At 43.0% G+C, this 24,003-nt stretch overlaps 1 protein-coding gene across 1 annotated transcript in view; it reads right to left on the minus strand.

The window, feature by feature from the left end:
- Positions 1-1,661: 1,661 nt before the first annotated feature.
- RRM2B (ribonucleotide reductase regulatory TP53 inducible subunit M2B) overlaps positions 1,662-24,003 on the minus strand; it is a 36,829-nt gene continuing 14,487 nt past the window's right edge. Inside the window, exons 3-9 of the mRNA XM_067537332.1 lie at positions 21,287-21,403; positions 19,067-19,200; positions 17,775-17,869; positions 13,334-13,467; positions 9,763-9,867; positions 9,018-9,131; positions 1,662-1,963 (exon numbers count right to left, since the gene is read on the minus strand). Coding sequence (XP_067393433.1) covers positions 1,811-1,963; positions 9,018-9,131; positions 9,763-9,867; positions 13,334-13,467; positions 17,775-17,869; positions 19,067-19,200; positions 21,287-21,403 — 852 coding nt within the window. The 3' untranslated portion in view covers positions 1,662-1,810. The remainder of the gene's footprint in view (positions 1,964-9,017; positions 9,132-9,762; positions 9,868-13,333; positions 13,468-17,774; positions 17,870-19,066; positions 19,201-21,286; positions 21,404-24,003) is intronic.

The raw sequence follows: 24,003 nt of genomic DNA on the forward strand, positions 1-24,003 counted from the left end.
CAGGTATAGCCATAGGTGCAAGCTTCCCGTCAATGCCCCACCAATGCACCTCCCTCCAGACTGCACAGGGCCATCTCTAGGAGAAGAGAGTAGTTCTGCTTCCATGCCCACTAAATCCTTGACCTCTGCTGAGACTCTGTACAAGGGGGAGCCAATTATTCTGATAGTTTCTGTGATGTGGACACCTGTCCACCAGGAACTAGACTGACATGACTGACTTACTTCACATAACTCAGATGGAAATTACTTTGTCACTGCCAATCTGGGCTGGATTCAAACAGCTGACACAGCTGACCATTTAGTGAAAGGCTTTGTATTCTACCACTGATCTTTCTGAGATGGGCATTTTAAATCAAACTCAAACAAATATGATTTTGGAATAACAAGAATGAAATTTTAAAAGGCTATTATATAAAGTGTTAATCTAAATCATTATTAAAAGCAATCATATTTATTCTCCAAAGCACAAACCCTTCTAAGATTGCATTCATTCCCTCCTCACCCTGCTCCACATCTGCCCCCGGGAAATAAAGACTTCTAATTGCAAAATAGTTGATATAAAAATCCACCCACAAGTTTACAAGGTGAAATTAACTGTTACTGTCATTCCTTCTACACCAAATGTCACTATGTCAAATTATAAAGCCATCCCTTCACTTTGTGCCTGTACTGTGGCAGTTATCTGTGATATAAACAACTAAAATACACACATACTAGGTGGTATTACAGATAACATATCAGCACTTATGCAACCGTCACTAGTTAGGGGTTGACAGTCACAATATGAACAGAATAATTTTAAAACACTGTAGTATAGTCTGAAAATTCTGCTGTAGTGCTTTGATGTTGCACATTGAGCATGCAATGCCCATCACCATACACCATTGAGAACTCTCATACTCAGACTCAAGTAAAAAATGTTTTGGTATCTCAAGGGAAAAAAAACCAGAATGATATGCCATTTTACATTATAAATATACTGGTGAAATTCAGAAGGATAGGAGAGTATAGAATATCCAGCAGAATGGATACGATAAAAAGGAATGTTGAAACTGATATTTTGGTGTCAGCTGCTGATCACAACCCTAGTGCAATCGGGGTTACAGCTGCTGTAAGTCTGCTTACTGTTAAGGCACTTACACGTAAGTAGCAGCAGTTGGATTAAATAATAAAGAAGATTGCAATTTGAACACCACAGAACACTTTTCCCTTCACTGTCTAATTACAGGCTCAAGTTTTAAATATAGATCCACATGATTTATAATATTACAAATCAAATCTTATATAAGGATATTTTCCCTTGAATGCTTGCTGCTACTACTGATAGACCAGGTTTGACACGTGCCATGAAAGCTGCTTGAGCTAGATCACAGGTTAATAGAGAAATGAAAGCAAATTGTATCACTTGATCTGATAAGATCTTACCATAATCATACTGTACACCCCACTAAAACATACAACTCTTCTTCCTCTAATAATGTTTTTGGAGCAATGGAGAAATGTACTCTGCTACAGGGACAAAGGGGAAGCACAGTTGTTCTAGATTAATGAATTTACATTTTACAACCATTGTCAGAAGAGTTTATAGGAACATATTTACATGCAGTGTTACCTCATCTTGGTTACACTATAGTTATAACCTACATATTTGTTCAAGTAAATTATAGTCCACTCAAGGCTAAATTTATTACTTCACGCAAAGTAGGAAGCCAGAAAAAAAACCTGGTAGACTTCAGAAGGAATACAGAAAACTTCCCAACAAAGTGAGATGGGGAAGGGGAAAAAAGTCAACATGCTCCCTGGAGAGAGATCAGAAGTCTGCATCCAGAGTGAAAACATTGTCTGTTGTTTCTGCCATAACTGCAAAGCGCTGATACTCTGAAACCCGCTTTTCAAAGAAATTTGTTTTTCCTTCCAGTGAAATATTCTCCATGAAATCAAAAGGGTTTTCTGCTTGAAAGACCTGAGAAAAGCAAATTTTATTAAACTGGAGTTCCTGAAATTATAACATGATGCTCCTATGAATTCCCACATAAATCATCAAAAAAGGATGTTACTTATCTGTGACTGGAGGTTCTTCAAGATGTGAGGTCCCCACCTATATTCCACACATGGGTATGCGTGCGCTCCATGTGCCTGAAACTGAAGTTTTGTAGTAAGTGGTGTCCATTGGTCCACACATGCACAGTTGTTTTCCTAGTGCTCCAAACCAAGGGCATAAAGGGTAGCACAGACCTCTTCAGTTCCTTCTCTCACCGCAGATCAGAACAGAAGCAGAGGAGAAGAAGGGCAAGTAGTGGAATACAGAAAGGGACCACACATCTCGAAGAACCTCCAATAAAAGGAAAGTAACCTCCATTTCTTCTCTGAGTGCTGATCCCTATATGTATTCCACATGTGGGTGATCAATAAGCAGAATTCAACAGGAGGATGATGCAAGGATGCAGTTGATATGGATGTCTAACACTACCGTGCCCACAGCTACATCTGCCAAAAAAGCCTGGACTAGGGTGTAATGTTTTGTAAAGGTGTGGCTGGAGCTGCAGGTAGCCGCCTTACAAATGTCCAGTATTGGTCTTTCTCAAAGAGATGCCACTGAGGTTGCTTGTGTTCTCGTAAAGTGGGCCCTCACTCACCTGTCTGGGAGAGTTAAACGTGCAACTAGTAACAGAATAATGCATCCAGAGATCCACATAATGAGCCCTTAGGCCGATAACACTTGTCCTTGCGATCGCTCTGTTACAGTGACAAATAATCTCAGAGTTTTCCCACTCAGTTTCATTCTTTGCAGATAAAAGGCCAAGGCCCGTCTAACACTGAGGGAGTGCAGTCTCTTTTTTTCTCTGGAAGCATGAGGTTTTGGGAAGACTATTGGTAAGTGAATAAGTTGGTTCATGTGAAACTCATATTACACCAGGAATGAATTTTAGGTGGAAATGAAGGGAGACTTTCTCTGTGAAATACAGTGTATGGCCAGTCAGCCATGAATGTGCCTGCTTCATTCACTCACCTGGTTGATGTGATGGCAACTAAGATAGGCAACCTTCATGGAAAGGTGTGACATGGAACATGGGACCATCATTTCGAAGGGTGGTCTGGTAAGAGCTGTGAGTACCAAGTTGAGGTCCCATTGTAGTGTGGGTTTTATCACCGTGGAAGGTTCCTAATGAGGCCTTTGAGGAACCAAATTGTGGCAGAATGAGTAAAGACAGAAAGTGCCTTCCATCATCTGGAGGAAAGCCAGACTGCCGCCAAGTGGACCTTCAGCTAGCTAATGGAAAAGCCCGACACCTTGAGGAACAGTAGATAGTCTAAAATGGCAGTGATACCAGCCGATTCTGGTGATAACTATTTCCATTGTGACTAGATAGAGAAATGCCTTCATTTAGCTAGATAGCATTTTCTAGTGGAGTTTTTTCTGCTGTGATTGAGATCGTTTGGACGGCCTCTGAATATGAATGTTTCAAGTCTGATGTCCTTCGAAATACCAAGGCGTTATATGAAGAGGGTCTAGGTTGCAATCTCTGACCCTGCCCTTCTCCTGAGTTAAGAGAGACACAGAAAAGGTTATATATAGATGGGAAGACAGGACGACATTCATAGGTGGTCCAGAAACCAGAAGTGTCTGGACCACTTGGGTACGATGAGGATAACCCTGGTCCTGTTATGGCGAATTTTCCATAGAACTGGAGATAATGGGGAATGAGAGGAAAGATTTATCTTAGATGGTCCATCCAGGAACAGAAGGGCATTGTCCCTAGAGTCTCAGCCTAATGCTGCTCTGCAACAGTAAAGATTGAATTTCTTGTTTGTCTGGGAGGCAAACAGGTCCAAAGATAGTGTTCCCCACTGGATGAAGATTTTGGTCAAGACAGAATTGTGCATTTCTCAATCATGGTCTGCAGAGACGTGCCTGCTGAGATTTTCTGCCAGTTTTCTGCACAACTGGTAGGTATGTTGCTGACAGCAAGACAACATTCTTGATGGACCAGTCTCATAAATTCACTGCGTCTGTACACAGAAGAAGAAATCTCGCTCCATCCTGTTTGTTTATACCAAAGATGGTCAGTCATGTTGTCCGACATTAGCTGGATATGATGGAAGCGTCCGAGGGGGAGGAATGCATTACAAGCTAGGTGAACTCCCTCATCTCCATATGCATTCTGGCCTCCCAGGGGGACCATGTGCCTTGTGCAGTGTTCATATAGGCTCCCCATCTTAAGAGGGATGCATCTGTGATTATGGTTGCATCAGGTATGGGTGAACGAAAGGGGATTCCTGTTCACATCTGGTCCAGGTTGTCCACCATACAAGAAAGGCTCTGACTTTTTGTGGGATTGTTACCCTGGTATTCACATTGTCCTTGCCTGGTGAATAAATGGACCAAAACCAGGCCTGTAGGCAACAGAGATGGAGCCCAGCAAATGGTGTTAAATACATACACACAGCCATGAGGCCTAGTAGGGAAAGACAGACCCCCTGACTGTAGTGAGAAGTCAGAGTGACTTGTTTTACCAGGCTGTTCATAGCCTCAAATCTGTATATAGGGAGATAAGCCTTTATTGAGGACGAGTCTAGGATCACTCCTATGAAACCTATTGTCTTCGTGGAAGTCAGAGTGGACTTTTTTTTTTATTTACACAAACTCCCCCAGTGATGTAAAAAGTGGAGTAAAGAACAGGGTCACCAACTGGGCCTCCTGGCTTGTTCTGCCTGTTAGTAGCCAGTTGTCCAGATATAGGAAGATGGTGTAGTTGTTGTGCCTCATCTGGGCCACCAACACTGAAAAGATTTTTGTGAAGACCTTGGGTCCTGTCACCAGCCCATAGGGGAGTACTCTAAACTAGTAGTGCTCTTGTCCTACCATGGATCTTAGAAACCTTCTCTGGGACTGGTGAATATCCACATGAAAGGAAGCACCTTTCATGATGAAGGCTGCAAACCACATGTTCTCCTCTAAGAAGGGAATTATTGATGCCAGTATTACCATGCAAATTTTGATTTGTGAATAAAGACGTTTAGTTGGCATAGATCAAGAATTGGTCTCCATCCTCCATTTTTCTTGGGAACTACAGATTTTTGAGGAGTAGATAACCTTCCCTTGATATTGGGATAGCACTTGTTCTATGGCCCTTTCTGAAAGAGAAAGTTCACTGCCTGACAAAGAATCTCCTCGAAAGATGGGGAGGTAAGACAAAATCGATTGTGTAGCCTGACTGTATGATCTCTAGTACCCACTTGTCTGTTATTGCCCTCCAGTTGTGTTTGAAGTGGGTAGCAGCCATCAAAGATCTGGGGGGCAATATGGCATGGCCTCAGTATTGTCATGTTATTCTCAATCATTGGGGATAAAATGCCAAAGAGGGAGGAAGGGAAGCGGGGGCTGTAGGTTTACTTGTAGTGTTCTCTCTTTGGGGTCAGGGTATAAATTCTGTCCTAGAGTCCTTAAGAGAGTGTAGTGACTCATTGCTTTTCTGACTGAATAGATTATACTCAAAGAGGAAGACCTCAGTGGTATTCTGGACTACAAAGACTGAAGCCATGACTCATGCCTCATGACTATGACTTGGGTGATGACTCTAGACACAGTGTCAGCTGTGTCCACTGCTGCTTGGAGTGATATCTTAGGCTATGTCTACATTGATGATGGCAAAATCGCCATCATCAGATCGACTTATCTGGATCGACTGACCGGGTCCTTCAATGACAGTCTTCACAGAAGTCAATGTTATTAATCCACCCCCGCAAGTGGCGTAGCACTGCACAGATGGGAACATGGTTCCCGTCAGCGCAGTGCAGTGAAGACGGCGCGTGGAAGAGAAGCACATTAGTCGATGGGAGTTACGCAAGTTCTTTGCGTACTTTGCATAACTCCCATTGATTGACTGCCACCGAATCGTGGAGGTAAGTGTAGACCAAGCCTTAGTCACCAACCTACCTGCATCAATGAGAGCTTTGAACTGAGCCGTGTCTTCCTGGGGAAGTTTGTCTCTGAATTCCAGAAATTTAGAATAATTTAGGAACTCATACTTCGCTAACAGTGCCCAGTAGTTAGCAACTCTGAACTGGAGTTGAATTGAGCACTGGGTGGGTAAATAAGAACTCTACCCCTTTAGCTGGCAAGAAAGGGAGTTTTTCAGCCCTTTTTGGTGAAGAGGCATAGGTGGCTGGGGTACACCACACAGACATGGCAGGTTCCCAAATGGCCTTGTTGACTGGAGGGCCACCCTACTATGGCCAGAGGGTTGCAGGATCTCAATATAACATGTTGTGTGTCCTGGACTTCCTCAAGAGGTATCCGGAGCTCTGCTGTCAATCTCTCAAACAGCTCCTGGTACTGCCTGTGGTTACAGGTCAGGAAAATGGATTGTGGCACAACTGCCTCATTAGGTGAGGGGATGACACACCCATTGGGAAAAGTTAATCCAGCTTGACTTCTTCCTCCATGAAATCCGACGGAGCCAGTTGGCAATGGCTGGGAAAAGAGGGGCAGTGCAATTCTTGCATGGATCGAGGATGTCCATTATATGGACCCCATAGGGCCCAGTAAAGCCAGTAGGAAGGATCAACCAGATAGGGAGTGAAGGAGGAAGGCAAGGCATAGGGTACCAATGGTCTCTTGGGAAGTTGTATCCTGGAGGAAGAGGGGGTCTCAAAGACCTCCTATGGGTTCTGTTTGGGCTTTTCTCCATTAGGGAAAAAGCTACTCTGGAGCACTGGATTTCTCTGATGAAAAGATAGGCTTCTGTTTTACTGGCAGTGCCAACGGTACTAACAGAAGAATTCTCTAACTTATGGATGCAATGGGGGAGGATCATCTTTTCCTCAAAGGGGTTTCTTCTGACACTGAAATGTCTCTAAGAAGGACTGGGCCCTTAGATAGAAGAGGCAGAGCAAAAACATACTCCAGAGAGGTAAAGGTTTCATTTCTTCCTGAAGTTCAAGAAGTAGATGACAGAACAAGGAGCAATGGTCTCGAGTTGCAGTGGGGGAGGTTTAGGTTGGATATTAGGAAAAGTTTTTTCACTAGGAGGGTGGTGAAGCACTGGAATGGGTTACTGAGGGAAGTGGTGGAATCTCCATCTTTAGAGGTTTTTAAGCTGCGGCTTGACAAAGCCCTGGTTGGGATGATTTAGCTGAGGTTAGTCCTGCTCTGGTCCCTTCCAACTCTGATATTCTATGATTCTAAGTCCCCGAGGTGGGGACTGACAGATCCAGAACATCCAATGGTCTTATACCCAGACCATCCCATTAGAAGTGTAACAGAACCACTGAATCCCAGGGGTCCAGTGCAGAACTGCCAGATGGGGCTAGTAGCTCCTGATCTTTTGGCCTGTGGGATGGAGTTGGAACCAGAACTGTTGCATTGTTTTTCCCTTGCATCTTTCCTTCTTGGACAGAAGGTTTGTGCAGATCTAATTCCTAAGGACTAGTGAACGAGAACGCACCCAAATTAGACCCAAGACGGGGAGGTATCCTTTAACATAGAGGCAAATCTGGATGGAAATTTGTCCTTATGCCTATAGTCATGTTCCCTACTCTCATGAGAGGGTTTCTTAGGCTTAAATGTTTCAACTTCTACCCTGAAGCTTGTACTTGGTGGGGCCGCTGTACAGAGGTTCTCTCCAGCCTGGATCCAGCTGGGGTCTCATGCCTGCTCCATGGAGGTGCTTCCACAGACGGAGCACTCATCCCACAAAGGTTTGAGGAGGGAAGGAGCGGCAGATGCTGCACTCGAGGGCGACGTGAGCCTCTCCAAGTCAGCAAAGGTAGCACTGGTGTTCATTGCTGTCAGAGAAGGAACTGGGGCAGGAGATAAGAGTTCGTAAACACTCAGACTCTTAGCACAGTCCTTTTCCACGGGGAGAAGCTCCCCAATGCAGGGAAAACTAAGCTAACTATACTAGCTATAAAAACACATATAAACACTAAATCTGAACTCACTAAAAACTATTCACAATATATATTTACAGCTGAAAGCAGAGACAGATCAAAGTGAACACAGAATTCCAACTCAGACCACGCAGTGGTAAGAAGGAACTGGAGAGGCATCAGTCCGTGCTGCCCTTTATGTCCTCAGTTCAAAGCATGAAGAGAGCAACTATGCATGTGCAGACCAAAAGACAACAGTTACTACAAATTTCCGATCTCAGGTGCTGGAAGCACACATAGGGACCAGCACTCGAAGCAGCAGCACCCACTTACTGGTGACTCCCCTTGGGATTCACTAGCTTCTCATAGGCAATATCTAGACTGGTTCTCCTTTCTTTAACCCACCAACCCTGGCAACCAGCACTCACTAAGGAGCATAAAATATCTCAGGAAACAAGACACAGTAATATTAGGCTCTCACTCCACTAAACCAGTGCAATATCAGTGTTTACTTTTCACACCCTGAGAGAGCCTCTCTATCCTGTATATCAATTATTCTTTTTATACTTGGGGTTTGTACCAATGAATGCATCTAGCACAAAAATCTTTATGCAGTGCCCAACTTACTTCTCAGATGTTCATTTCTTTCTGCATATAATTAAAGGTTTTATCCTCAGAAAGTTCAACTGTCAGCATTAGTAAGAGATCTGAGTTTTCCTCAAAGTTACAATATTTTTCAAAGTGCACTTGCTTCCATCTAAGCAAATTCAATGTCATATTGACCACCCAAGAGGTGACTCCTGGGCAAACTGACTTGCTAACCTTGTGCAATAAACACGAACAGTTCTATTTCATTATAGCTGCGTGGCACCAGAGCACCTGAATGCAACATACACTTCCAGTTTAAATCCAAGTAGTAATTACAGGGCAACACTGGCCAGAGAAACAATGGTTTCATCTTTTCCAAATAATGAAATCTGCATATTGACTTTGTTTGCTGTATAAGAGACAGCAGAATGCATAAGTACAGCCTTATGTGTGATACCCACACCTGTGGTAAGTTAGTGCTGCACACAGACAACTTTGCTTGGCCATTGTAACAGGCCAGTATTTCCTGGAAGTGTCATTTCTCTCAACTTTCTTACCTTAGAGAACCCAAGTTCTGTAAGTAACCGGTCTGCCACAAATTCAATATACTGTTTCATCAAAGTGCAATTCATTCCAATCAGCCCTACTGGTAAAGCCTCTGTTAAAAACTCCTGGAAATTAAAACACAACAGTGACATTTAAAGAAGGAACAGTGCAACTTAAGGGGAATAAATGGTACCTACTTGTTAGTGGTATACCAGTTCGTGATGTTTCTACGAAATCAGACTCAGAGGTTTCTTGCATCACAAGAAACAGCAAATATCTCATTTTGATCAGCTTTTTGCAACTTTCTATATTTTAGTATTTATTTTGTGAAAGAATCACTGAGAATTTTCACTGGTGATTTTACTATGGGACAGATCCAATTCTTACTAAAAATCAAAGTTTTGCCATTGAGTTCAATGGGAGCTGGATCAGATCCTATGTGTAGCAACACAAAAATCTTACCTGTAGGTAAGTGTGACAACATGAAAGAGAAAATCCACCTGTGCCAGTGTTAGCTTGTACTAATCACTTGACTAGTGCTGTAAAAAATCATCTCTGCCTTCTATTCTCAGTGACAAGCAGGAGTACCAAGAGACTGATTGGAGGTGGTGTGTTGGAATTGTAGAGTGGTCCACATGTGTGGACCAGTCATTTATTAGGAATTCCAGAAATTCTACTAAGATCACCACCTTCTTTGTACCTGAAAATTCTCTTGGGCTACTAGTGACATTGTACTGATCAGTCTTGTCTGCTCACCTGCTCAATTTCAACTGCATTAACAATGATCTCCTTGACCCTCTCTTCTGAAGGCTTGTTCACTAAATAATGAAATATTAGGCAAGCGAAGTCACAGTGCAGACCCTGAAACATAAAAGAATGAAAGAAATGTAGTTTCTCTAGCCCCACATGATTTGCTATCATTTAAAGCTTTGTACTGATAATTGTGTCTTTGAGAGAATTAAGCTTCTTAACTTCTTGCTTCTGACAATGTTGATGTAATTGTATTTATTGAACCTTAAAAGGACACGCATCTATACTGGGCAGAAATATAGTTATTTAAAATCTCTTATAAATCATTATGTTGAAAAACAGAAAAAGGAGAAAGCACTTGACTTTCTAGGAGTTGCTGATATTAAATATTTTTGGACAATCTTTTAATAAAAAGGGTATTTATGTGGAACCAAATTCAGTTCCATCCTCCTGTTACAGATGCCTTTGTATACATGTTATAGCATTGGATGTTAGAAGTATAGGTTTGTGAACACTCTTATAGTTTCAATATATTTTAATTATTTTTATTAAGATTTTTTCCATCTCATGTGCCCTCAGAGATCTCGCAGAAAGAAAGAGGTTAATTTAACAAATACTGGTATCAAATCTAAAACTGATAAAAAATACTTTTTCATGCAAGATGCAGTTAGTCTGCAGATCTCATTGCCACAAAATTTCATCAAGGTCACTAGGAATAAAATAAAAGAGGATTGGATAGAATATGGACAGTGAGAACATTCAGAGTGACAATAGTGAAAATTAAAATAAACCAGCCAACCAAAAGTTTTGGAAGGGTTATAAATCCTCATAAGCCAACCTCACATGGATGGGTGTTAGGAAGAAATTTTCCCCTAGGAATTTTATTTCTTAACTGCCTGCTGCAGGATTTCTTGCACATTCCTTTGGTTCAGCTGTTGCTGGCCACTGTCAGAGATAGAATATTGCACTAGACGGACCACTAGCATGAACCAATCTGACACTTCCATTATTTTACCTGACATTTAGAAAGATTTTGGCAGATTTTTAAAATCTGAGGCTCTCCCCCTTAAGAGAGAACAGCTGTTTGTGCATCCCCCAAATAACCAGGCATTAGGTGGTGCCCACAATCTATTTAACCAGGTGCATCAGAAAACAACATTTTCTTTTCTTTATTGGATTTTATATTGCTGGTTTATAATTTTTGTTTCCAGTTTTGTGCTGAGCCTTTTTCAATGCAGATGCCTTGTGCACTTTGTACTTTTGTTGCAATGATTATCTATTTAGTTACAATTATGCCATTGGAAATCGAACTGGAAAACTATGGTTTTTTGGTGCTAAATGACATGCCAGGAAAGGGAAGTTGGACCTATTGTATTTGGGGCATCCTACATCCCATTAACCTGAAAGTAAGTTTTATAGAAAACTTCTATTGAAAACCACATACATATTGACTGCATGGGAAAGGGTTACAGTGATTTCTAGGAATAGAAAAGGAAATTGGATCTTATTAGTGGATATAAGTAGAATTTATTTTCCAAAACATTAAAGTTGCCTCAAGCATGGGCCATACCTTGCTTTATTTTCCAGTCTTATCATGCACTTCAACAAATAGCTTTCTTTATTCTATCATCATGATGTAGCTTCCTTGTAAATTCGAGTAACTGAGAGTTACTAGCTATTCTTCTTGTGATGGAATCCTTTACCTTTTTAGGCCAATGCCAGTAGATTCAACCACTGCTATGTTGATCTTGCAAATTAATCTGTCCTTCAGTTTCTACAGTGTTCCACATTTTAAATACAGTATGATTTTTTTCCCCCAACAGCAGCTTAACTGTGCCTAGTGCCTTTCACACAGGTCCCACCCATGAGGAGCCATCACTACAAGATATGGTGAGGAGAGGGTAGGAGGATGCATACATATTACTACAGTGATTGGTATATTCAATACCAGAGAGATACTATCAGGTGTACCCTTACAAATATATTATGAGCCACCAGCACTTCTTAATCGCTTAAGATATATTTTAAATTAAATAGCTTTCCCTACCAACAGTGCCAGTAAGACAGAGCAACAGCTGTTCCACTCCACAAGATATATTACGTTTACAATACGTTACTGGAGGAGCAAGAAGGGGAGCAAGGTCAGCCACTTCTGCAGAAATACATCCCATGTTGGACCAACCACTGCAGAAGGCCCTGTGCGAGTATTGTGTTTTGTAACTGGAGAGAGCTGGGGAAGGGGAAAAGGCAATCTGTACCGTCCACCACCCGAGTGCTGTGGAAGAAGCCAGTGCAAAGCCAATGTAGTTTGAGGCTTGTATTCATATACACTCTAGGACCGTAAGGTGAGCAGGCTGCAGCTGTACTGTAAACCTCTGGGGCAGAAGCTGCACTGTAGAACCCCATGTACTTGGCTACCCCTGGCTTGCAGAGCAGTCCAGTACACGCACACACCGGCTGCTCAGTGCTGGCTATTTGACTTCTGCTGCCCCCAGGGCTGGAAGCTGAGCTCTGTGCAGGCTCAAGTCTGCTCCCTCCCATCATTCACTGTCACTTTGTTTCTTGTGCCATGTATCCCCAGTTCGTTCCATTTCTCTTGCTCACGCTGTGAATTTGGATTTTTTTTTCATCTTATTTCTATGCCTTTTAAGATGGCTTAAGGTGAATAGTTTTATTCATGATGCTGATTATTCTTGTTGAGGAACAAGGTGGTACTTAAGCTTTCTGACATTCATTTAACATCTGCCCAGTGGTAATTTATTTCTCAACCCTGTTCCTACCCCTTTCCCCTTTAAACATTCTAAAAATAGCTTGCTCCTTCACAGGATTTCAGTGCTCCTGTAGCTTAAAGTAACATTTAGGTTTGCAGATTCAGGGTTACATTCTGCACTATGTGAAAGGGAGCCCACCAGCAGAGATGGCAGGTCTTCCCTGTGCTGCCACCATGTTGTGCTTGCTCCACTGCCTCAGCCAAGATATGGCTGAACCCCCTGTGTGACAGAAAGGATACTGTGGGTGTGGCTTAAAGTTAATGGGCAGGTCAACCAGTTCCTTCCCCCAGTCAAGATGCTGCACCTGTCTACATAACAAGGTCTGGAGGATCCTGCTGCATATGTCAGTGCAGGCTGGGTTTCAGAAAGCTGACTCAGGTCTTTGCCCTCCTCCTGCCCTATCAGCAGTAATGTGTCAAAGCAACTCCATCTTGCCGGGCACCTCACCCACTCTGCCCTGCTGGATTTCCCTTTCCTTCACTGGTGTCTGCTCTCCCCCACCTTCTGCATCCACTTTCCTGCTTTCTCCCTTTTCCCCAGTGAAACCTCATCTCTTCAGCAGCTGATGCAGTCCTCCCTTTCCTCCCCCCCCCCATTGCCGACAGAGGTGGATGAAGTCTTGCCGTTATAGGCAGGGCTATGAGGTCTTGCTCTAAGGGTCTGTGGGCAGCAGCTCCAGAGGGAGAGGGGAACATGCAGAGAAAATGATTTCTCCCCCCCTCCGGCCTGGGGAGTCACTGGTAACCCAGGCATGCACAACTCTCAGCATTCTACCCACCAAACAAATGTAATGTTCCACATATTACCTCATCTCGGCTAATAAGCTCATTGGAGAATGTCAGTCCAGGCATCAGACCCCTCTTCTTCAGCCAAAATATAGCAGCAAAAGAACCTGAGAAGAAGATTCCTTCCACTGCAGCAAAGGCAACCACTCTCTCCCCTGTTTAACACAATACACTGGCAATTAGATTCAGATAAATCAGATTTGCTTCTAGTTTGTCAGATGTGCAACTTACATTAGATACACGGATATTGAGCAGCACTAAACAACATCCACTTATGTACCATATTTTATGTTTCATCATATGGGATCTCACAGCATGATGTGTGCACACACATCATCATTTACCCACTAATGAAATGCAGCCACTACTGGGGTGTGTTATTAAGAGTGTTCAACACACAGCAGTTTAGAACAGGAAGAGAGGAAAAATAGCACATCCAATTAAAAGTAAGGGGAGAATTTAGGAAGGAAGCATTTAATTGCCCAAACTGAAATCTGGCCAGGTCATCAGGCCTAATACCTCTGTTCCTCCTAGTAGAAGGTGACTTTGTGACTAACTGCTAAGACAGAGATACAGACTTCCTATGTGAGCCTAACCTCCTGGGCTCTCAGGTTCCTACATAAAGTGGAAAGCATTTTCCTTCCTGACAGGGGCAAGGCAAGAAGCAATTCATCAAGTTTTGTAAAGTATTCGGCTTTCTATAGCTTCTTCCATCTAGAAGTCAGAGCATTGTTATTCTGACTCTTGCAAAAAATGATCTGAATCTCTTTTATACCTTCGCCTAACGACAGCACCTCCCACTGCCCAGTAGCCACTAACTACAAAAATTATTGATGTTAACTGCAGAGGAGAGCGCCACCTACTCAATCCCCAGCACCACTTCCTGCAACATCAGGAGTGCTCCTTGGAAATGTCTCATCCAGGTAATGATTAGCTCTAAGACTGCTCAGCTACTGAGATTTAACAAGTTCAGAGCCCAAGGAGTTATAGCTGTGCATGTAAATCCATACACTGAAAGGTTTAAAGGCATTTACCCAGAAAAAAAATCTACAAGTACGGCAGATTTAGTACAATCTCAAGAGCAAATATGGCAATGCTTAATCATTTGTTATGTTCAAAAGTCACCAGAACACTTTAATCTTTCTTAAAAGCCTAATCAAAGCTGAATTTATGGTGAAATCCTATGAAGCACCATACTCTGAAATCCACATTATCAGCAGATGTATTCACAAATAGAGTTATTAAGAATTCCTTTAGTGTTAGTAGTAATGTCTGGGCTGAGATTTTTTTAAGTCTAACATATAAAAATTCTTAATACATAACTTGGATGCAGGAAATTTTGTTTTCCTTGTCTAACCTTTTAAGAGGTGCTCACTTATAAATGCTCCATTTTAGGAAATACGTTTGCATTTGGAACAATGAAAGTACAAATATTCATTTTCTATTACTTAATGCTTAGATGTCCAAACAAGCTAATCTCTTCAGCACCCATTCATCTGTGTTCTAAAAATGCAGTGGAACCATTTCAGGTTTAGTTTGCTGCACAGGAAGAGTTACTCTTTAAACTGGTCAATTCCAGTTCTCTTTCCAACAGTGGAAGCGAAGGAACCAGAAAGACAGACAAGGGAAATAATCTGGGGAGGTCCACCAGGGTCCCTGAAAGGGGAGTGCAGAGCATCATGGATTCCAGGGAGCAAAGCTCATTAGAAAGACAATTTACACAATTCTAGTAATCAAGCAGCCTTGCAAACTAACCAGCAGAGCGTATTTGGAGGGGGGGGGGGGGGGAGTGGTGGGCCGCAGTGTGTGTGAAAGGCCACAACAGAGGCAGGATATTTTTCCACAATGGAGCTTGCAGCGAGCAACGGGGGGGAAGGAATGACAGCTAAAGGAAGACAATACCCCTTTAATCACAATAATGCATTTTTAACACATTCTGTGCATTAGCTAGATGGCATGTATGGCAACTTGTTTTCCACATACAGCAGACCCATACTTTCCTCCTCACATTCCTTTCCAGCCAAAGATATACACCACAATATTCCTCACGGCATTGCTCTCAAGATTTAATCATAAAAGTTTCATGCAAGTTAAGTTCTCTGGGAAGTGTCTCAAGGCAGTGCTCTTTCACTGGAGTTCAAATAGCAGCTTGTCTAATAAGTAAAATAATCTGTGTATCTGCACTACTAAGACCAGTACAGTAAGTGTAGAAGTTCAGCTGAGGAGGGCTAGCTGTACCATATTGTGTCACACACAATGCATAATAAAGTGAAGCTGAGCCCTCAGTATGGGATTACCAATTATTCTCTTGTGAGACCTATAAAGTTATCTAGCCTCCTCCCCCGCAAATCCTTGCACTACCTCTTCTAGTGCTTCAACCAGCCTTGTTTTAAGTAAGTCTCAATTATGGAGCTTACTTTACTTAAAGCAAGCAGTCAGGGCACTTAGTCTTATAGCATCCCTGCCAGACAGCCAAGGAGAGCAGAAAGCACTCATCGTTAGCCTAGGTACTAGTGGCCTTCCTGAAGGGACTGTGTGTACTGTTAGTTAATATCAGGATATGGAATCTGCGCGCACACACACACACACACACACACACACACACACACACACACACACACACACACACACACACACACACACACACACACACACACACACACACACACACACACACACACACACACCCTCTCTGACTGGGGGGTGTGGTGCAAGCTGGTGAAGCTGTGATCTCTATGGCCTGGCTCTATAAGTATAGGCTAGAAATTAGAATGTTTCTAACCATCAGAAGAATGAGGTTTTGGACCAGCCTCCCAATAGGAGCAGCGGAGGCAGACAATCCAGCTAGTTTTAATATGATAAATTTATGAACAGGGTTATATGACAGAGTTGCCTGCGACAGCAGGGAAGGAGACTCTATGATTCAAGAGATCCCTTCCAGTGCTATGTCCCTGAATTTCCTCCTCCTGCCATATCCTTGGGCCATCCCTTACTCTGCCTCTCTTCTTCCCACACTACAACCCCACTCTATATCCCAGTGCCTTCACTCCCAAGTCCTCCCCACCAAATTCCTGCTTCCATAGAAATGCATATTGTATTTTAAAGCATCCTAAATAATGTACACAGATATAAACCCAGGTCTCCAGAGGTGAGAGATCTATACGTTAAACTCTGGCACCTTTGCCCCTTAAGCTCACACACACATCATTTTAAGAAAAGGACATTTACTTTTTCACTCTAATGAAAGAAAAGCAGGTGCCATCTGCTGGTTTATTTAGAAGAAGCTCATGTGGGGAAAAAATGAAAAGACAAATAGCATATTTACTATTATATAGTAGCTCACACGAAAAAATATACGTGACAACTCTAAAAACATACCAGACAACCCTAAAATATAAGTGTCCATAAAGCTAATGATTAAAATGAAATACCTGATATTAAAAGCCATGTAGCAAGATTTCTTGCTGAATGCCAACTGGCTGGCTCTTGCATACTGAGATTCGTAACAAAGGTTTTAATCTGCTCATTGAAAATCTCAAATCAGGAGTATCTATTTCTGAATGCTCCTGAAAAAGCATAATTAAGTTGGGCTAATGGAGTCTTTTTATCCCCTTGCAATCACTCTGCATACAAAAGAGACAACAGGATCCTGCTGTACTTTGGAATGAACGTACTGGGCAGTCGCACAAAGTTAGAGCTAGTGAAACATCTAAGCAACAAACTTCTGACAATGTGTCTGGAAAAAAGTGACGACGTTTACAGAAAATATAAGTTGACAGAGCCACTAACAGGCAAATAAGGTATAAATACCTATGTTATATCTGGTCAAGGCAGCTTTACCAGCAGATTGCAGGAAAGGAAATGGTTTCTGCCCGTAACTGACATTTGGAACTTGACTAACAGTTCTCAATAGTCTCATTGAAATATTTTCAGCAAAGCCACCAATAATCACTACATTGTCTGAATTTCACCCAAGAAAAACCTAACTTGGGATGATCCCTCTCCTCCCTCCACATACAGAGCGTGACCTGCACCTCACTTCTTCCACCCAAAACAAGAGTGTCTACATTAGTGAATCAAACAAGTTCTTGTAGTAGAAGACTTTATTTGTAATTGGGGAGCAGTGCTTGGACATGCTCCCACACCAAGAGTATTATCTGAACCCATGTTAAAAGTCATAATTGCCTTCTTACTCTATCTTCATAACACAAGTGCCCATCCACCTTCTATGACCCTCACTGGGCCTTAACATTACTGCACATCATTATCTCGGGATTAAGATGTACGCACTCATCTGAAATATTTTTTTTTAGATATCACATTGGGCTTGACACTTGAGATACACGTAACCCTGAACTTTGGACAAATTCTGCTCTGGAAGGTTGCAGTTCAAACCCAGAAAACTATCCTTTGTTAATCTGAGGCATATACAATGGAATCACCTAATTGAAAAGCTACATACCAAAAGTTGATTTTCTGTCGGATATCCACCTCAAGGCCCAATCTGCTTTCTTCTTGACAAAAGGCATTGTTTCAATTGCATTAAATAAAAATTCTCTATAGAATGAAACAAAGGAAACATTACAAACATTTATAATTTATTTATATTACTTCAGTGCCCAGAGGCCCCGGTTGAGACTGGGACCCCATTGTACTAGGCACTGAACAAACACAGAGCAAGGGACAGTCTTTGCCCCCAAGTTTTTACTATCTACCAGACAAAGGCTACAAGGGCAAACAGACACAGAGAGAGAAAATGACTTAGGCCAAGCTCACAGAGCAGGTGTGTGACAGAGCCAGGAATAGAAGCCAGGTTTCTTAACGACCAGATCAGTGTCCTATCCACTCGACTATGCTGCATCTCACACTGAGCCAGACGATGGCCAGTTCCTGCTCAGGGAGCCTCCACTCCTGTCTCCCCTTGCAGGCCTCACACAGGAGCTGGGCACAGTTGCAGTCCCTACGCTCCCTGGAAAACAACTGCTGGTTGTGGCTAGCACTGCTAACTGTGCTAAGTACCCCCAAATGGCGTAGGGACATAAGCTTACAAGGAGACATAGAAGCCACTTCCCCACCATCCATGTTCCAGGAGACACTGTGCTTTCGCAAAACAAGATGGTGCCCAGGAAGTGCAGCTCTGCATGACCCTCGCTACCAAACCATGGTACCTCCACACATCTGCAGCCACTGACTAACTTTTTTATTGTTATTCTTTAAACAAGAGACACTCTCTTGTTGGTATATACGGGGAAACTGATAATCAAAGATTATAGCACTTCAATGTATGAATAACTAGCTAACGTAGTTTTAAAGGAACATTTTGAAAAAATATTAGCAACAAACAAGTTGTATGGAAGTAAAGTGATAGATAGCATTCATTACCAAATCAAGATCAGTAAATAGCATTAACTCCTAGGATGATCCCAAAACTGAACTGTTTCAATCTATAACTGAGCTGAGGCACATCAAGAACTCAATAACTGCTGAAGGGTGACTAATCTTTAACCATTTTTCACTTATATTGCACTATACAAATATTAACTAACCCCTCACAACACTCCTGTGAAGTAGGTATTATTATTATTCCATTTTATAGATGAGGAATACAGACCAGGAAGTCTTAAGTGATTTTCCTAAGGCCATCCAGCGAGTCAGTATGGAAAAAAGGCAGGTGCTATGTGATTAGCCCTCTAGACTGCACAGGCAGTACTGAAGTAATATATTCAATGGCTTTGCAACAACTTTGAGAATTACCGTTTCTTGGGATCTTTGATGTAAGTGTCTATTAGCAAACTGTACATCTCCGAGTGAACGTTCTCAATTAGAATCTGAAAGCCATAGAAACAACGAGCCTCTGGGATTTGCACTTCTTGGCTAAAACGTTCCACCTACCCAAAAAAAAAAAAAAAATTGTCAGTTAGAGTATTAGCACTACATGAGAGAGTATTTTCAAGCTCTAAGATGAGTGAAAGCAATTGCCCTGCCATGGAGAAAGGATGGGGGCAGTTGCATTGAAACATTTCACAAACATGCGTGCAAACAGTGGGCAGATTGTGGAATTATTCTTTGGGAAAGAAAGTGAAATAAAGCTGCTTTATAAGCTATATATACAACAGTAATTAAGAGATATGATGTACATGTACTGAAGGTAGACAGCAGAATACTGCAACCGTGAAAACGTCACAACTACTCAGGATTTTGGTTTGATACTAAGTAAAATGAATCAGCACCTCACAAAATCTCGTCATACAGAATGTATGTCTCTCTCTTGTCCACCCTACCCCCACACCCGTATCTACCACATACTATAACGTGTTCCCTAGATTTGTACCCAGAAGTTATACATGCACAAAGTCCAGGATGGGCCATTTTCAGTCCTAGACCACTGATGGTTTAAGGTCAGATACCTTGCAGCCTAGCATGAGTACAAATTCACAGCATCAGAAAGAGAAGATCCATCACTTCCTTGTAGACCTGATAGATTCAGAGATGTCCCCAACAGGTCACCTTAATAAACACAGGTCCTTAGAATCGGTTTTACTGAGATAAGGAACACTGGCCAGGACACAGAATCATAGAATTTTAGGGTTGAAATGGGACCTCAGGAGGTCATCTAGTCCAACCCACTGCTCAAAGCAGGACCAACCCCAACTAAATCATCCCAATCAGGGCTTTGTCAAGCCAGGCCTTAAAAACCTCTAAGGATGAAGATTCCACCAGCTCCCTAGGTAACCCATATTCCAGTGCTTCACCACCCTCCTAGTGAAAAACTTTTTCCTAATATCCAACCTAAACCTCCCTCACTGCAACTTGAGACCATTGCTCCTAGTTCAGTCATCTATTACGACTGAGAACAACCTAGCTCCATCCTCTGTGGAACCCCCCTTCAGGTAGTTGAAGGCCACAGTCAAATCCCCCCTCGCTCTTCTCTTCTGCAGACTAAACAAGCCTAGTTCCCTCAGCCTCTCCTCATAAGTTATGTGCTCCTGCTCCCTAATCATTTTCATTGCCCTCCACTGGACTCTCTCCAATTTGTCCATATCCTTCCTATAGTGTGGGGCCTCAAACTGGACACAATTCTCCAGATATGGCCTCACCAATGCCGAATAGAGGGAAATAATCACTTCCCTCGATCTGCTGGCAATGCTCCTACTAATGCAGCCTAATATGCAGTTAGCCTTCTTGGCAATAAGGGCACACTGACTCATATCTAGCTTCTTGTCCACTATACCCCCATTTCTGCAAAACTGCTGCCTAGCCAGTCGGTCCCCAGTCTGTAGCAGTGCATGGGATTCTTTCGTCCTAAGTGCAGGACTCTGCACTTGTCCTTGTTGAATCTCATCGGATTTCTTTTGGCTCAATCCTCCAATATGTCTAGGTCACTCTGTATTCTATCCCTACCCTCCAGCGTAGCTACCACTCCCCCCAGCTTAGTGTCATCTGCAAACTTGCTTAGGGTGCAATCCACTCCATCCTCCAGATCATTAATGAAAATATTGAACAAAACTGGCCACAAGACCGACCCCTGGGGCACTTCACTTGTTACCAGTAGTATCCCCTACAGTCTTTTAGAAGTGCTATACCAGAGAGAGATAATGTGATCTTAACCAACTCATGGAGAAACACTGATGACACCACTGGAGAAGTTCATTCCCATGTTCCCTTCTTAATGAGCCAAAAATGAATACAATCCACTGGAAGGGAGGAGACTTCAAGGTTGTTTCCAGGAATGGAGTGGTTTGAATCCTTGAGATTATACTGGTGTGGGCCTAATTTGGTTTAAATACTGGCCCAGGGAGAACAGGTTGCTCAGATGTCTAAGCGAAACTGAGATTATGTGGAAGAGAGAAAATGCAAACTAGTGAACAATAAAGAATCACTTGATTATATTAAGGGAAAATGGAAATGAAGAGTTTTTACTAGCCAAATGAATGGTAACTCATGAGAAACGGGCTCATCGTAAAGATGTCTTACCAAGTTTTCATTTACAATTCCATCACTGGCTGCAAAAAAAGCCAAAACATGAGAGATGAAGTATTTTTCTTCTGATTTCAGCTTGTTCCAGTGAGGAAAGTCCTTTGATAAATCAACCTTATGGTATAAAAAGAAAGAAAAACACAATGTTATTATCCTTTGGTATTGATAACTGTGGGAGAAAAATAGAGGACGCTTAAGCAAATCAATGATGCAGGGAGTTATTTGAAACCAAACTTGAGAATGTTTAGAGAATTTTATTACATTTGTTACAGAATTTAAAAATCAAACAGTGGAAGCAATGAAGTGTGGTAATGTATCATAATTTGATTGCTTTGCAGTTTATGACAACTTTTTTCCTCCCTCACAAAAATACAGATCTTTGGAGAAACTCTGAGAGAATATGCACACCATTTAGAGTCACTAGCATTTATCAGGCATCTAGTGGTCGACAGTATGTCAGCAAAAGATATTTCTAATGGGAGAATAGAATTAATTTACTTTTACCTAGCACCCTTCATCAGTCTGTGAAGCACTTTAGGATGAAAGATGCTATAGAAATGGAAAACGATTTTATATATCGAACCATGCAACACTGGAAGTGAACAAATATTTTCTCACTGTAAAGCAGCAGGATTTCAAAACCTGACCCTGTGTCAAAAACTAGAGCTCCTTTCAATGTGTCTTTAATGATACTTGCAATGAATGACAACATTTTGCAAGAAGCATGTAAACATGAGTGCCTTTAAGCTGACAGGGATATTCTTTATGTGACATCTACTTTCAATCCATAAAGGGTACTGTTGGATAATAAAAGCATTACATATCTGCTCTTCTCTAAGACTGTGAATTCTGACTGGGGTAGAAAAACAAGGTTACTTACCAGTAACTGATGTCCTTCGAGATGTGTTGCTCATGTCCATTACACTATAGGTGAGTGCACGCCTCCATGCACAGTTCCCAGCACTTTTCTCCTTAGCAAATCCCGTAGGGCCAGCTCCGGTGTCCCCTGGAGCCCCGCACACATTGCGGTATCTGAGGCACTGCTGGCCCTACGCCTCAGTCCCTTCTTTCTGCCAATTCCGGTAGTGGGGACGGGGAGTGGGTGGTGGAATGGACATGAGCAACACATCTCGAAGAACATCAGTTACTGGTAAGTAACCTTGTTTTCTTCCTCGAGTGATTGCTCATGTCCATTCCACTATAGGTGACTAACACGCAATACCTTAGAGAGGGGTAGGAGTTACCGGTGAGCTGCCCTCAACACCGCTCTGCCAAATCCTGTGTCCTCTCTCACCTGCTGAACAATGGCGTAGTGGGATGTGAAAATATGCACCGACGACCAGGTGGCAGCTTTGCAGATGTCCCGCAGGGGCACCCACTCCAAGAAGGCTGTAGACGAGGCTTGAGCTCTGGTTGAGTGCGCTGTGATGGTTCTTGGAAGCAGCACCCTCACCTGCTCGTAGCAGAACTTGATGCAAGATGTAATCCATGAGGAGATGCGCTGGGTGGAGACAGGTGAGTCTTTCATCCAGTCTGCCACTGCGACGAAGAGCTGCGTCGATTTCCGGAAAGGCTTTGTACGCTCAAGTAGAAGGCCAGGGCTTGTCACACATCCAGCAAATGCCATCTCCTCTCCTCCTCTGAACCGTGCAGTTTGGGAAAAAACACGGGGAGAAAAATATCTTGATTACAATGAAATTGGGAAACCACCTTGGGCAGGAAGGCTGGATGCAGCCGCAACTGCACCTTATCCTTATAGAATATTGTATAAGGGGGCTCCAAGGTCAAGGCCCTAATTTCGGAGACCCTCCTAGCCGAGGTAAAGGTCACCAGGAAGGCTACGTTCCATGAAAACATGAGCAGAGGGAATGAAGCCATGGGTTCAAAGGGGGGCCCCGTGAGTCTCGAGAGGACCATGTTGAGATCCCAGGGAGGCACCGGGTCACGAACCTGCGGATAAAGCCTCTCCACCTCCTTGAGAAACCTGACCAACATGGGATGGGAGAACAAGGATTTCCCCTCTAGCAGCTGATGGAAGGCCAAAATGGCCGTCAAATGAACCTTCAGTGAGGCCAGAGCAAGACCCTGGAGCTTTAGCTGGAGCAGGTACTGCAGGATCACCTGAATAGGCGAGAGGCTGGGCGGAATGCCCTGGGACTCCACCTAAGCGGTAAACCATTTCCACTTAGCCCAATACACGACCTGTGTGGAAGGTTTCCTGCAGCCAAGCAGGACCTGCTGGACCTGCACTGAGCAGGCTCTCTCTCCCTCCATCAGCCTCAGAGACTCCAGGCCGTGATGTGCAGGGAGTCTAGGCAGTTAAGTGGAAATTGTGCCTCATGGCAAAGTCCCACAGATGGGTAGTTTTCTCGCAGAGGGCCGAGGAGTGCGCTCCCCCCTGCCTGTTTATATAAAACATAGCTGCGGTGTTGTCCGTCAGCACCTGCATCACTCTGCCTGTCAGCAATCTGAGGAACACTTTGCACGATAAGCGAATGGCCCTCCGCTTCTTCACGTTGATGTGCAAGAGCCTCTCCTTCCCCGACCAGAGCCCCTGAGTGCCTACGTTGGCACTGATGTGGGCTCCCCATCCTACATCCGAAGCATCAGAAATTAGGCTGACCGACGGAACCAGTTCCCTGAACGGGACGCCCTTCATCACTGCCCTGGGACTCTGCTACCAGTTTAGGGAGGCTAGAACTGGCAGAGGAACT

Source organism: Emydura macquarii, unplaced genomic scaffold (genome assembly GCF_026122565.2).
Source record: "Emydura macquarii macquarii isolate MOO-44397 ecotype Brisbane River unplaced genomic scaffold, CSIRO-AGI_Emac_v2 contig_383, whole genome shotgun sequence".
In the NCBI taxonomy this organism is placed as follows: Eukaryota; Metazoa; Chordata; order Testudines; family Chelidae; genus Emydura; species Emydura macquarii.